Consider the following 15,760-nt stretch of genomic DNA (forward strand, 5'->3'; position numbering starts at 1 on the left):
GATGCTTCTTGATCACAGCTTCTTTTGATAGATACACTAAAATGGTGGCTGTCATAAATTTAAATATTCACACATTCAAATATATATCAAGCTTGCAGACCTAAGAGGCATTTATGCTTTACACCCTGACAGTATGAATTATAGAGAGCTTAAGTTCTCTATTTCAAATTGATGCATTATTTACAAATCCCATGAGTCAAGATTACCGATCTATTGATTTATTTGTAATGCACAACATGTTTATCTTGTTATTTGGCAAGTGGATAAGAAATATTTATAAGGCAAAATACTAAGGGTCACCAAATTTTGTAATTTCTGGTGGACATCTAGTTGGTTCAGCTATATTTTACAAACGGGGTTGTGCTAAAGAAATATATTTAAGACTTTCGCTATGTTTTAATACATCATACACATTTTTAATGAGTGTTCTTTGTCAGTTGTTTTAAAAACTCACTCCTTGGTTCTTATTCTTAGTCTGGACAATCAGTGCATTTTTCATCAGGAGTAATATAGAATTTATGTATTCTCCAGCCATAGAATTATATAATTCATAATGAAGGAGCCTAGAAGTAGTTTCCAATGTCTACACATTTCATAATTCCACACAGCTTTTCTATAATCTCAGGGTTGGGTTTATTTTTGCTGTGTTTTATTTTCAAATAAGTGTGTATATAAACAAATGTATGCCAGTAATATTAAGACACTTCAAAATAATATCACTATTTATTGTACAATGATAGTATATAGTTGTTCATTCTCAGTTTGGGGGAAAATAGGTTTAATGCAAAATGAAGTTTATTTGACTGTATAAACTGAACATATTAATGGAAATCACCCTGCCCTAGTCCATATTTATTAACAAACACACACAAAAAACCCTGAAATTGGTTAATTAATTTTTTCTCTTTTTAGTCATTTATGATGAAGTAACATAGAAATCCTTTAGTCTGAACCTTTACAGTAATACTCATACATTAAGCTCTGTACCTAATGAGGTAAATGCTAGCAGTTCACGTCCTGTACAAACCAATGACAGAGTTTCTCATAGGCAGGAGTAAAATTGTTCAGACTTTCAGTCATTTACAATGCCTATCCAAAGACCGTTTCATCCTCATTAAAAGAATGCCTTCACAACTCCAAACATTGCTAAGAAAATTAAGAGCTTTAAGAAATTCTTACTAACAATGAAGGCTTTATCAACACAACAAGCATTCAATGCAAACATCCATAGCACTAGATGCCATAGAGAGAGAGTCCAGCCTGGAGAAGAACTTGAGTTTTCACAAACCTACTGAGTTCTTCTATCAGAAATATTTCTCCCACTCTGATGTGCAGACATGCTTGTGATTTTTCACATCATCATCGTTTTAAAACAATGCAAGTCCATTATGCATTCGTTTGCTAGAGTATTTAGAGCAGATTCAAATGAGATAACTACTACTGTACAGCTTTTATGGTGGTGATTTTTTTCCCATTAGACAATCCCTAGAGGAAAATAACATGATTCTTGCCAAGCAAATTTAGCAAACAACCAAGTAATTAAAAGTCTGCAATGTGGAGGACAATGTAACGGAAAAATACTAAAATAAAGGGAAGAACCACTTTATGAGTTTCATTTTAGGAAATCTTCAGAAAAAGGTGGATAATATTTATGGAAAGTGAAGGGAGAACCAGGTCCAGATTTGCTTGCCTATATTTCTAGCTGAGGAAGGCCTACACTGACTGTTAGGGGGATGATATCCAATAACTGTAAGGCTCAGAGGCTGAAAACTTTTGGCATAGCAAAGTTGCCAGGCTGTAGGTCAACTAGAATATACTGTACCTCTCAAACCTTCCCTGAGTATACCTCTCAAAGCAAAATAGCTAAATACTTTCCTGAGTTGCCCTAACACGAAGAGTTATCTGTTCATCAAGAGGATGTGTCAATCACTTTGTACGCAGTTGTCTCAAACTCAACTTTTACATGCATGCATCGATCATTTATAGCAACACTGATACATTTTGTCAACTGACTCTGAGGCTGGTCATAACATTCAAGTTTATATTTATGTTAGCCAAGTAATAAATATTTTAGTTCAAAGAGTTTTTCATTCACCTTTCTATAATTTAATTTGTAACCCAAAGAATTCTATCAGAAACATCCTGATCTTAAATCTAAGTGTAATTAGGTAATGTATATATGTGCATGTAGGTATACATATATAATGTGCGTATGTGTATACATACATATATGTGAATACAGGTTTTGAGCCCATATCACATTATTTGATTTTTACATTATGGTGTAAATGTAAAATTTAACTGAAATTTGCATATTCTTTTATTTCCAAATGAACTTTCAGAATTTGAAGTATGTTAGGCATTGTTTTTTGTGGAGAGAAATTAAACACATGTTCATGTATTCCCCCATGGATTTATTTACCACACTATCATAATTTTGTGAGATGCAATTTCAACTTGATCCTACTAAAAGTAACTTAATCCATTACCTTCTGTAGCAGTTCACGATATGTTCAGTATCCTTTGCTAATACTGCAATTCAGATGTATCAATTTATGCCCTGTACTTTATTTATTTATTTTTATTTTCCTAATTTTTGCATTAGATAGCCAAAATCTTAGTGTTCAAATAGCTTATAAAACATCTGTGTTCAGACTGGTGACATTGACAGAAGTCTAACACTGCCACCCAGTGATGAACACTAGGAGTTGGGATTAAAAAATACCTTAAAACAGTGGTGAGATGGAGACTATGTGAAAGACAACTACTACAAGTCCACTGAAATTTCATAGGAAAACAAGGAAATTTATAAGTGCCCTTTATGTAACGGGTAAGCTCCTTAATGAAAACAAAATAGCATATGGAGACATACAACATGGAATGCAGTTCAGACAAAGTTTATCTTACTCATAAGTACAACTTTCAGAACAGAACAAACCTGTAGCAAGATTCCCTCTTCTGCCATTGAGAGCTATTAATACAATGTTTATTTTCTGTTAAAGAAAATGAGATAATCTTATTTCCAAAAATAAGTTCTCAACAGAAGGTTGGATTCAATATGATAATCGGTTGAAACCTCGCTATGGGTTGTAAAATCTTAGTCAAAGAAGGCAAAGTTGTCTATCTAATGGCCAGATGTAGCTGCACTTCTCTTAGCAATATAGGGAGCAGCTGGTCCTCACAGTCAGTGCAACGCCTCGTTATTGACACATCCACAGGTGATGTTGAATGTCCTCCCTCTTTGGTCAGGAAAGCAATACCTTTGATACATTATCAATACATTTGATAATGAATGGATTATCAAAAATGCAGTGCTAGAGAACGCTGTCATGGAAACTATCGTGTATTATGAGGAAAGTTTAAAATGAGCCGCATAGATGTCAATCAAAAATTTCAGTCAGTAATTGGCTCAGAAACATTAAAATAACTTTGGAATAAGCAATGACAAAGGTCACTTGGATAGAGGTGATTAATGACATACCATTATGTATAGAACAAAAACAAAGTCACTAATGTGCAGAGAATCTATATCAAAAATCAACAGCAGGAGGGGGGCTCTTTAAATAAGGTTGAGGATAAATACTCATGGTCAATACATAATTGCAGGGAAATTGTAAAGAACTATTGGCTATAACCTCTGGTACTTCTGGGTTAATCCTGAAATAGAACTTCATTTTCTGAAATATATATACATATATTTTTTAATTTCACTCTGGATTATATACTGGGTCTATATCTAAAATAGTAATGAAAATGTTAGCAAGCTACTCAAATATTACTTTGTGTATCAATTGTTGTTGTTAGATCCCATTGAGTTCATGCCACCTCATATAGACCTATTCTGTTGTACATGAAGGAAATACTGCCCATCTTACACCGCCCTCAGAATCATTATGTTTGAGCCCATGTTGTAGATATTGTGTCAATCCACCTCCTTTAAGGTCTTTTTTTTCACTGAATGTTCTAATTTACCAAGCATACTATCCTTTTCCAGGGGCTGGTCCCTCCTGAAAATATGTCCCAAATAATTGAGACAAAGTCTTGCCATCTTCGCTTCTAAGAAATAATGTGGCTGTACTTCTTTGAAGATGTGTTTTTTTGTCAGGCAGCCCTATATAGAATATTCTTCTCTAACATCATATTTCAAAGGCACCAATTGGTCTTCTATGAGTTCATTGTCTAGTCTTTCCATGTGTGTGAGGTGATGGAAAATGCCATTGCTTCAGTCATACACATCGTAGTCCTCAAAGTTATATCTTTGCTTTTTTTGTTGCTTTTAACAATTATTTTATTGGGAGCTCTTGCTGATCTTTTTTAATCATTTTATTAGGGGCTCATACAACTCTCATCACAATCCATACATACATCCATTGTGTAAAGCACATTTGTACATTCATTGCCTTCATCATTCTCAAAACATTTGCTCTCGACTTAAGCGCCCGGCATCAGGTCCTCACTTTCCCCCTCCTTCCCCACTCCTCTCTCCCTCATGAATCCTTGATAATTTATAAATTATTATTTTGACATGCCTTGCCCTGTCCGACATCTCCCTTCACCCACTCTTCTGTTGTCCGTCCCCCAAGGAGGAGGTCACATATAGATCCTTGTAATCGGTTCCCCCTTTCCAACCCACCCTCCCTCTAGAGTATCTTTGCTTTTTAACACTTAAAAAGTTCCTGCATGGCAGATTTGCCGAAAGTAATAAATTGTTTTATCTCTTGACTGCTGCTTCACTGGACAATCATTACTGATTTAAGTAAAATTAAATCCTTGACAACTTCAAGCTTTTGTCCACCCATCATGATGTGGCTTATCGGTCTAGTGCTGAGGAATTTTCTTTTCCTTGTAAGGTATAATCCACAAAGAACACAACAGCTACTGACAATCTTCAGCGTCTGTGCATTTTCTTACTCTAAGTGGTATCATACAATATTTGTATGCTTTATCATGGACTTATTTCACCAAGAATAATATTTGGAAGTTCCAACTCTTCTACAAGACTTAATTTCTCTATAAGGTATCTAAAAACAAAACAAAAAAAACCCCTCATTTCCATCAAGTTGATGCCAACTCAGAATGACCCTATGGAACAGATTAGAACTTCCTTTATGCATTTCTGAGATGGTTACTCTTCATGGAAGTAGAAAGCCTCATCGTTCTCCCTCAAAGCAATGAGGGGTTTCTAACTGCTGACCTTTCAATAAGCTTCCCACTGCAACACCAGAACACCTTCCATCTGGCATAGATATATAGTTTAATATATCCTCCTTTACCCTTATACCACCCCTCACCTCTGGTAGCCTGCACATTGCTGTGATGCTGGAAACTTTGCCACTGCTATTTCAAATACCAGCAAAATTACCCATGGTGGCCAAGTTTAAGCAGAGCTTCTGACTAAAAACAGACTAAGAAGAAGAAATAGGCAGTCCACTTGGGAGGAATTGGCCTCTGAAAAACCTTATGAATCACCAAGTAACAGTTTCAAATATCCCTCCAGAAGATGAGTTCCCAGGCTGGACCGAACTCAACCAGGGAAGAGCTCCCCTCCGTGGAGGGTCCGCCTTAATGACATGAATAAGAGCAAAGCTTTCAAGAACTTTTTTTCTGCTGTGGCATGACTGAAAAGAGAAGAAACAGTGGCAAACATGTATTTTTATAATAATCAGAACAAGGAATAGCAAAATACTAATCTAGGGAAATGGGAAGAGTTGACTTTTCTACCTTGAGTCTAATTTCATCAGCTTCCCTTGGAAGCCACCATTTTGTTTGGACATTTTCCTAAAAGTCTGGCTAATGAACCTAAAGAAAATCTGTTTGCAGACATATGCTTAAACGGATTTTATTTCGAATAAACTTATTGGTGTGTTTGAATGAAGGGTCTGGTAGCAATAAGTTTTGACTCTCCTTCACATAGTATACTATTTTTTAATACCAATTTAAATTATTTTTGCTGCTATTATACAAATACAACCAAATTAGACATTGTCACGGTATCCTGTGCAGTTATTAATTCACTTACGAGACATATTACTCTTTATAGGGCACTTAATATTTTTTGGTGGCATAGTGGATATGTATTGAGCTGCTTGAAGCCACAAGCCATTCCACAGGAGAGATACAAGACTTTCTACTCCTGGAAACAGTTATCATTTCAGAAACCCACAGGGCCAGTTGTACTCTATTCTATGGGGTCACTGTGAGTTGGCATTAATTTGATGGCACTGAAATAATCATACTATTTGTAAATACATATTTTAACACCTTACTTATTCTTTTCCAATTTGCATGTCTTCTTTTTCTTTTAAGGAACCATGGTGGGGCGGTGGGTTAAGAGTTGGGTTGCTAAGAGCAGAATCACAGATTTAAACTCATCAGTTGCTCCCCGGAGGAAGTATAGGCTGTTTGGGCTTAAAAATGATTCATTATCTCAGAAACCCTAAGAGCAGTTCTACTCTCTCCTATAGGGTTGTCAGGAGTTAGAACTTATTGACTGGGTTTGGGGTTTTATTTTATTTATTGATTGATAGATTGGCCTTATTGGAATAGCTAGAACCACTATCATAATGCTGAAAATAAATTGTGTGGGCACACTCATTTTATTCCCTGTCTTAGAAGAAAAGTATTCACACTTTAAGAATGATGTTGTAAGTTTCACACAGGTGTGCTTTATTTGGTTGAATAATCTCATTTGCTAAGCTTTTTCTTTTCTTTTTTTCTTTTTTTTTTTTTGTGGCACAGGAGCTGTGTCTGACCCCCCACAACTACCCCAGGGAGAAGGAGAATCCCACTCCACATCAGCTCAAGGCTGAGATCTAACAGCGAGAGGCAAGACCTGCCTCCACCATTCACCCTTCTTAACCAACCATACCTGACACCAACCATCTCCCCACAGCACTCTGCTGGATGCAATAATCCACCACTGCGGCCACTCACAACTCACACACAATACTCTCAATTGTGGGGTTCCTTAGAGAAGGCACCACAAGTCAGGATCAGCAAGCGTTCTAAGGATGCAGTTCTTTGGTCCATAGCAGAGCCTCTTCTCAGCCATGCTCTCCCTTGGCTTCTCCCCAGCCCAAACAAGTCCTAAAAACCTCCTTTGTACCAATAAATGCCCAAATGGCATCACATTCCACCAGCCAGGATCCTCTCCAAGACCCTTACATGAGCTAGAAAGCCCACTACTCCGTGTCATGGTCTCAGTGCTGAGGACCCTGTGCTTCTGCTGCGATGGGCACTGTCACACAGGGATCTCGAAAGTGTTTGGCTGGTGGCTCTTCTCTCCTGATGGTTGGGAGAACCTCTCTCACTAAGCTTTTCCTTATCATAAATCTGGTTGAATCCCACAAGAAATCATGCATTTACTGATATGATCATATGGTTCCTGGACTTCATACTGTTAATTTTGGGCAGTTATATTCATTAATGTTAAATAAACCTTTTATTCCTGGTTTGAGTCTACATGTCTCTGGTATATAACTATTAATTTAAAAACAATCATATGGATATTATTTAGTGGTATTTTATTAGACACTTTTGTTCATATATAAAACCCATAAACTTTTCTTTCTTCTAATGTGATTTTTTATTAAGGCAATGCTGGCTTTATGCAGTGATTTGCATAGTGTTTCCTGTTGTCTGGAAGAGTTTGGTAGAATTTTAGTTAGTTGATATTTAGCTATTTTATAGTACTTATAAATAAAGCTATTTACAAATAAAACCATGGTTATGATGAGGCACTGCTAGCACTGGGGTGCTAATCATTAACAGTTGCTAATCATTCAGACTGGCAGTTCAGACCAGTCCCTTTGAGGAAGAAAGATGAGCCTATCTGCTCCTGTAGAGATTTAGAGTGTTGGACATGATTTGGGTCACTTCTACTCTGTCCTACAGAGTTGCTCTGAGTTAGTGGTGACTTATGGCAATAGGTTTGGTTTGGAGTTCATGGGCATTAAGTTATAACTGGTTGCTATTCTGATTTTCACTTCCCCAATGACTAATGATTGTTCATATCTTTTCATGTTTTCTGGCCATTTGGATATCTTCTATTGAGAAGTGTCTATTCCATTAGGGGTCTAGAATGGACTCCCTGGCACCTAATTCTTTACATCATATTTATATTTAAAATCTAATGCATGGATATGTATGTGTCTGCCTAGTGGACCCTAGATGACACATTTGTTTGCTCTTGGGTGATAGCACTCTACTGGATATGGGAACCATGGACCTGGTGTGATGGTGACATTGATTCAGCATAAGACTTTGAGGTAGACATTACATTTAATGGAGCTGTAGTTTGTAAGCCTTTTTTCACATTGGAATCCTGCCTTTATGGATGTGGGTACCAATCATTACACCTGGTCCATCGGTGATACAGAGAAGGACTACACATCAGATACATAAGTTGAGATTTAGCAAATGGCTAGTGCTCTCTTTAAGCACCTTCCTTATTTCAACTGGATGGTCTTCCACTAGTTTCTCACTGGTAGTAATTCACTGAATTGGCCTAGCTATCATCTCTATATATTTCTTGACTCCAAACTTTTATGTATCCCCCCACCCTCATTTGGTTAGAATATAACCCGCATGAACTTTATAAACAAATGCTTTATGGAGTATGACTTTAGTAAATAGACCTTTCTGCCAAACAATGAAGCATTATTTTATTTGTGCCAACAGAAGGAGTGCCTTCAATGAGTGACATGAGCAACCTCAGCCTAAGAAGGGTGACATGAGAAAATGTCATGGGGACAAGGACACTTGAAACATGGCCTAATCCTCAATGGTTACCATTCAGAGATTAAATTGTCCATTGTTTTCCAGTCCCAATGTAGTTAGATGTCAAAAAGGTGCTGGCAACAAATTACCATAACCTGTATTACATGAAAAGTTGCTTAGAAAGTAGCAAAAATTATTAGATTTCTAGTTTTAGATAATGAACTAATTAATATATCCAATGTTCCCAACACAGTCAACAGCTTAATAAATGATATTCGACTTGCCTATCATCATGGCTTGTTTTCTATTGTTCTTCTCCCTGGAGAGGGGTATATGGCTATGTGTTGATCATTGTGATTGATTCCACCTTTCTCCCATCCTCTCCCCTCTTCCCCCTATCCTCTGGTATCGCTATTCTCCTTTATGTTCCTGGATTCCATGTGTCATGAACTCCCATCTCTTAGCTATACCTGTGTACACGCTCCGGTCTAGAAGGCATTGAGAAGCAGCACTGAGGCCATGATAGCGGGAGTAAGAACGCCTCAAGGAACCAGAGGAATACTGTGTGTTTCATCGATGCTTTACTGCGTGGCTTGTCTAGGTATGATAATACAATTTGGAACTTCGTCTGTGAAATCAGTCAAACTGGTGTGTGGTTCTTCAATATATCTGCTTTGATACCTTTCTGTTTTGCTCAATTCCTGACAGAAAAATGAGATACAGACTATACAGATGATTGGTCAGAATTAAAGCATTTTTCCAATAGCTTTTCTTTTTCTTTTTTTTAATTCATGCTTTTATGGGATGGAGATGTAGAAACATTACATCCAAAACAATATGATCAAATACTAATTCAAGATTAATTTAATTGGAGTAACAGACAATTCCTGGTTTATTCCTCTATAGAAAAGACTTTGAAGTAATTAAATTAATAGGTTTGAGAATTTTAATGAAAATTTTTATATCAACATCTGCTTTATTTTTTTAAATCATTTTATTGGGGGTTCATACAACTCTTATCAAAATCCATACATACATCAATTGTGTAAAGCACATTTGTACATTCATTGCCCTCATCATTCTCAAAACATTTCCTCTCCACTTAAGCCCCTGGCATCAGCTCCTAATTTTTATCCCCTCCCCCCCCCCTCTCTTTTGAACCCTTGAAAATTTATAAATTATTATTTTGTCATATCTTACACTGCCAATATCTCCCTTCACCCACTTTCCTGTTGTCCATCCCCCAGGGAGGAGGCCATATGAAAAGTTTTGAATCAATATATAAGGATTATTATAGTAAAGCTAAGTCCAAATTTGATTTTTAAAGTTCAAGTGAACAAGGAATGTTCTCCTTCTTGTACTTACATTTAGTTTTCTAAATGTAAAAGCAAAGAATTATAGTGATCTTTAAAAAAATGAAATACGCTTTAAAAATTTGTACCATCAGTGTTTCTTTCTGAGATTAATTAAAAAGCTGTTTTGAACTTGTCCTCAGGTAAATCACTCTCAGGAGCTAGAGATATTTATCTGTCAACTGAGATAGCTTTCCTGCTGCATAGTCTCATAATAGCATCTTTCATCTGGGCATTTCTCAAAGTATAGATTAAAGGATTTAACATGGGAGTTATGATAGTGTAAAATACAGAAACTGCTTTGTCAATGGATAAAGTAGCTGCAGGTCTCATGTACACAAATATGCAGGGCACAAAGAATAAGACAACCACTGTGATGTGGGAAGCACAAGTTGAGAGGGCTTTGCGCCTCCCCTCTAAGCTGTGGGTCCTTAAGGAATACAGGATCACTACATAGGAGACTAGCAAGAGGAGAAAGTTTAACAGGCAGATAAACCCACTGTTGGCAGCAACAAAGAGCCCTAGAGTGTGGGTATCAGTGCAGGCCAGATTGAGCAAAGGGTTCAGATCACACATAAAGTGGTCGATGATGTTAGGGCCACAGAAGGGTAATCGAAATATGAAAAGGATCTGTATAGTTGCATGAAGAAGACCTCCCACCCAGGAGACTCCCATAAATAGGCCACACACTCTCCGGTTCATGATGGTTGTGTAGTGCAAGGGCTTGCAGATAGCCACATAGCGGTCATAAGCCATCACAGTAAGAAGAATCACCTCAGAACCTCCAAAAAGATGTTCTCCAAAGATTTGGATCATACATCCATTGAATAGGATGGTCTTCTTTTCATGGACTGAATCTATAATCAGTTTCGGGGTGGTGACGGAGGAATAACAAGCATCGATAAAGGAGAGATAGGCCAGAAAAAAGTACATGGGCGACCCCAACAATGGACTGGCAGTGATGGTGACCACAATGAGCATGTTTCCTACCATAGTAATGGTGTAGATGACGAAAAACACAGTAAATATGATTTTCTGCATCTTTGGGTTTTCTGTGAGCCCCAAGAGAACAAACTCGGTCACATTGTTGCTACTCTCCATGTATTTATGACTGCTAGCATTACCTGTAAAGAAAAAAAACTTTAACACACACTAAAATTTATTAAGCTTTTTATTTATAATGAACAACACATGTACTGATTCTATTGATTTGTAAGTTTTGTGGGGTTTCTTTTTGTAAGGTGAATTAAATAAGGTTCTAAGATCTTTTATCTTTTATTCTGGTAAATTCACATGTAAAAATATTTACTATTTCAACAGAATTCACATGCATAATTCCTTGATATTTGTTTATGCTTGTTTTGATAGTCAACCATCTACATTGCCTATTTCCAAATTCCACCAGCTTTAAAACAAATTATAAATTATCAAGGGCTCATGAGGGAGTGGGGAGCAGGGAAGGAGGGGGGAAAAATGAGGACCTGATGCCAGGGCCTTAAGTGGAGAGCAAATATTTTGAGAATGACGAGGGCAATGAAGGTACAAATGTGCTTTACACAATGGATGTATGTATGGTTTGTGATAAGAGTCGTATGATCCCCTAATAAAATGATTTAAAAAAGAAAAAAGAAACTCACTGCCCACTGAGCATTGAGTCTTCTTTCTTCCTTCCTCTGTCCAACCCTGCTAACTACTAATAAACCTTTGTCTCTAGACATTCGACTATTCTAGTTATTCCATAAAGTGGGATTTGATCTTTTATAACTGATTTCATTTTCAAGTTTTATCCTTCCTGTAGCAGGTACCTGGACTTGAATTTTCCTTCAGGGCTGAGGAAAATGTCATTGTAAGATTAGAACACATTTTATTTGTACATTCATCGGCTGATGGACAGTGAGGCAATTTCCTCCAACTTTTGCTCTTTGCCTAAAACCATATTGACCTTGGCATGTGAGGGTAATCCAAAAGGTATTGCTAAAGAATCAACAGGACATCCCTTTAACAAAAATATCAAAATGTGAGGGGGTTTTTTTTATCAACGTTTCTGAAGGCTCTGTTTCTAGTCATCTCTTACATCAAAATAGCAGTTTTGACATCCTTGAAGGAATCAAAGAGTTTACATGTTCCTTGACTTGGGAAAATAAAAAGAAGTTTGAAGAGTCAAGATCTGGGGGGTAGAGTGGATGGAATAATTGTTGTAGGACAGCCCTTTCTACCCCCCAAAGAATGGGCAGGTGCATTTTAGTAATGGGGGAAAAAAAATCCTACCTTTTTTTTCACCTCTGCTTTCTGTTTCCTTAAACCTTCTTAATAAACTTTCATAATCATCCTGTATTCTTCAAGAAAAATCTATCAAGATTACCCCTAGGCAATCCCCACACAATAGCTACCATAACTTTCTGCGTTGACCTTTCTACCTTAAAGTCATCTTTAAGGTCCTCCTGACGTTCCTGTATATCCATCTGAAAAGTGTTGTTTTTGTGGCAAGGCGTTCTTGCAAACTTGCCGCAAAGCTTCAATAATTTGGGAAGATGTACACTTGAGCTACGGGGCATTTTGTTAAAGTTTTGTTAGAGTTCTTATCTCATACTCCCACCCCACCCCCCACCCCCGTATGTTGTGTTTGTTTGTTGGCACAAGGCACTTTATCGTGTTGGGGTAAGGAGATAAAGAAAGCTGTGTCCGCATGACAAGTGGTCAGCAGGAACCACTGATCACAGAGAGATGATTTAACACCATGGTTGGTTTTTCTGTTTTGACTTTGTTGTTGTTTATTTGGCATAATCTTGTCCATGTATAAACTCAATCCGTAGTACTAGTAATATGTATTTACTTACTCATGTATTTTCAGTATTTCTAGGACCATAATCAGTCTCTGAGATTGTCTCCTGTTCTAAAACCTGTATGGAATAATATCAACCACATGTGTTCTTAAAATAAAGTGACCAGATTTAAAGTGGGACACCATTGACAGCGGGGGGGGGGGATGTTCTTGATTAAAAATTTGGTCCATATGAACCAAATAGACCATTCCCTAGCTTGTCGTGCATTCTTTCCAAAAATCAGGACTTTTTTAAAACACCAAAAGTGGGACATCTGGTCACCTTATCATACAAGTATTAAATGAAATCGCATATTTAAACCTCTCGCTTCCATATGATGCAATAGCAAGCAGCCAGTTGTTAAGATATACACACACATTCACTGCCATAGAGTCCATGCTGACTCATAGTGACCCTACAGGATAGTGTAGAACTAACTGCCTTTGTGAGTTTCTGAGGTTGTAACTCTTTACAGGAGTAGAAAGCCTTGTCTTTCTCCCACAGAGCTGTCAGTGGCATTGAACTCCTGACCTTGTAGATTGCAACCCAATGCATGCACACTATGCCACCAGCGTGCCAAGATATACACAAGGGTCCATCAAAAAGTTGTTTTATTTCCAGATCAAAACAAGGCACCTGCTCATTCTTTGAGGGTATCAAGTGATATCCTATGAGAATTTTAATGGGAAATTTTGCTACAATGAACGTCCTGCCCTGATATTGCCCATTCAGACTTTTTGTAGTTCCCCAAGCTTAAAGGACATTCTGAAGGAGAACGTGTCCTTAAGGATGCCATGACTGCCATTTTGACCTGCTGTAAATCTGAGAGCCCAGAGCTCTTTGGAGAAGGGTAGAGAGATGGAAAGGCCACCTGAGAAAATGTATAGACCCAAATGGAGGATATTTTGAGAAACGATAGTTTTCACATTTTGATCATTTGGTTTAACAAAGGCTTCTATGAGTTTGTAACAATATCTTTTGACATACCCTCATCACAACTGAAATTACTGGGTCCTTGGTATATTCTAAGTGATTTGCAGACATGACCTAACCAATTTTTATTACATACCTATGAAATTGGTAGCATAATCATTTGTATACTAATTTTACACATTAGGAAATAGAAGACCAGAGAAGTTGAGAATCCTTGCGAAAATAAAAAGTCTAATAAAAAGTAGAGGCAAGTTCATACAAATAAATGTCATTGAAAAACAGTCTAGCTATAGATAGATGATAGATGATAGATAGATAGATAGATAGATAGATAGATAGATAGATAGATAGATAGATAGATAGATAGATAGCATCCTGGAATCTCAAGTATTTAAAATAAATGTGGTAATTTTTTTTTCATGAAGCCCCTTCATCTTGACTTTTTCCTCAGCCTTTGTAGTAAACGTTTAAGTCAATTGCTACCTACAGGTAGCCTATTTGACAGGGCAGAACCACCCACTATGGTGGCCTGGGCAATAATCTTTAAAGGAACAGATTACCAAGTCGTTTCTCCCACAGAATGGCTTGTGGCTTCAAACCACCAACCTTTAGGTTTGCAGCCAAGCACTTAACCATTGAGTCCCCAAGGGCTCCTTCAGACCCTGCTATCCCTGCTCTAATTTCTCTGCAAAACATAGTCCCAGACTATTCTGAAAAGATGCTGAAAATGGTTGTTCAGTGGAGCGGTGTGTTGACTCTAGAAGCAGAAAGCTAGACCTAAGATCTTTCATTTGCAACTCTTAATCTAGGATGCATTTCTTGGCCTCTTACCTTCTTGTTCTCTTATCTATAAAAAGAAGGATACTGTCCACCTCACTGGTAGTTTGGAGAGTTGATTAAGGGAGCACACATGAGCACATCCAGCACAATGTCTACAAAGCACTTATTTATCCCATATTCATAACCCTGTGTGCACTGAAAAGGTCAAATGTGTTGACACTTAAAGTAATAATACAAAGCAACACATAACCAGGCAACGAACAATTATCTCAAAATTACCTCTAAATGCGTCAGAGAGAGAGTAATATCACTTATATAAATTTGACCCCAAAATTGACTCTCCAAGTCTTGCTTATCTTCATATTTATTACTTTTGTGCACAATGTGTATCTAAATCATATTTTCATCCTCATGATTAGTCTGTTATTAAAGGAAGGGGTGTTCTGCCGGAAACCTTGAGATTGACATGAGAAAGCTAAGGTAAATTCTTAGAAATTGTTTTATCTCTATGAGCTTCAATTTGACCTGTCAAATGAAGTTAATACTCAAGTGTTTTGAATATTTGGAGTGGGAAAGACTCTATTGCTGTAATTGGAAAATTATGTAAATAATAATTTAACTATATGAATAGTAATGGTCTTAAATGAGAGACAACACAATTGAGAAACTTACCTTAGAGGTGCTTAGAGATGACCTTAGTAATGTTTGTGGTTGTCAGTTAACAATTGCATCTGTATATTGACCTTTTCTTGACACAAGTAACTTTCTATTTGAAAGATACAGTACAGTTGAAAATAGAATACTTAGAAAATTCAATGTTCAAAGCAAAAATGTATCAAGTGAGGTTACAAGTCTAAATCATTCCTTTTAGTCTAGAAACTGGACTAAGTGGAATCCATTTGAAACACCAGAAAGAACTGATCATTTATACATGGAAATGTATTTCAATGAATCACCCCACCCATCATAAATCTTGCTCTAGTTATATGAACAACAAAAAAAACATTTTCACCTTGTACTACCTGGGCATATAAAGATGTTTCTGTGGTGGTTCAGGAGTTTTGTCTTGCTCACAGGGGAATAAATTATCTCCTTAAGTGACATGTTAGGTATTCCAGCTTAAGAAACTATTCTTGAATAGAGACTTCTATTTCC

At 37.0% G+C, this 15,760-nt stretch overlaps 1 protein-coding gene across 1 annotated transcript; it reads right to left on the reverse strand.

The window, feature by feature from the left end:
• Positions 1-10,241: 10,241 nt before the first annotated feature.
• LOC101654308 (olfactory receptor 4C46-like) lies at positions 10,242-11,177 on the reverse strand. The gene has a single exon (XM_004708375.2). The coding sequence runs from the start codon at positions 11,169-11,171 to the stop codon at positions 10,242-10,244; it is 930 nt and encodes a 309-aa protein (XP_004708432.1). The 5' UTR covers positions 11,172-11,177.
• Positions 11,178-15,760: the final 4,583 nt, after the last annotated feature.

Source organism: Echinops telfairi, unplaced genomic scaffold, assembly GCF_000313985.2.
Source record: "Echinops telfairi isolate 266 unplaced genomic scaffold, ASM31398v2 ScPeMD7_60;HRSCAF=208, whole genome shotgun sequence".
Lineage (NCBI taxonomy): Eukaryota > Metazoa > Chordata > Mammalia > Afrosoricida > Tenrecidae > Echinops > Echinops telfairi.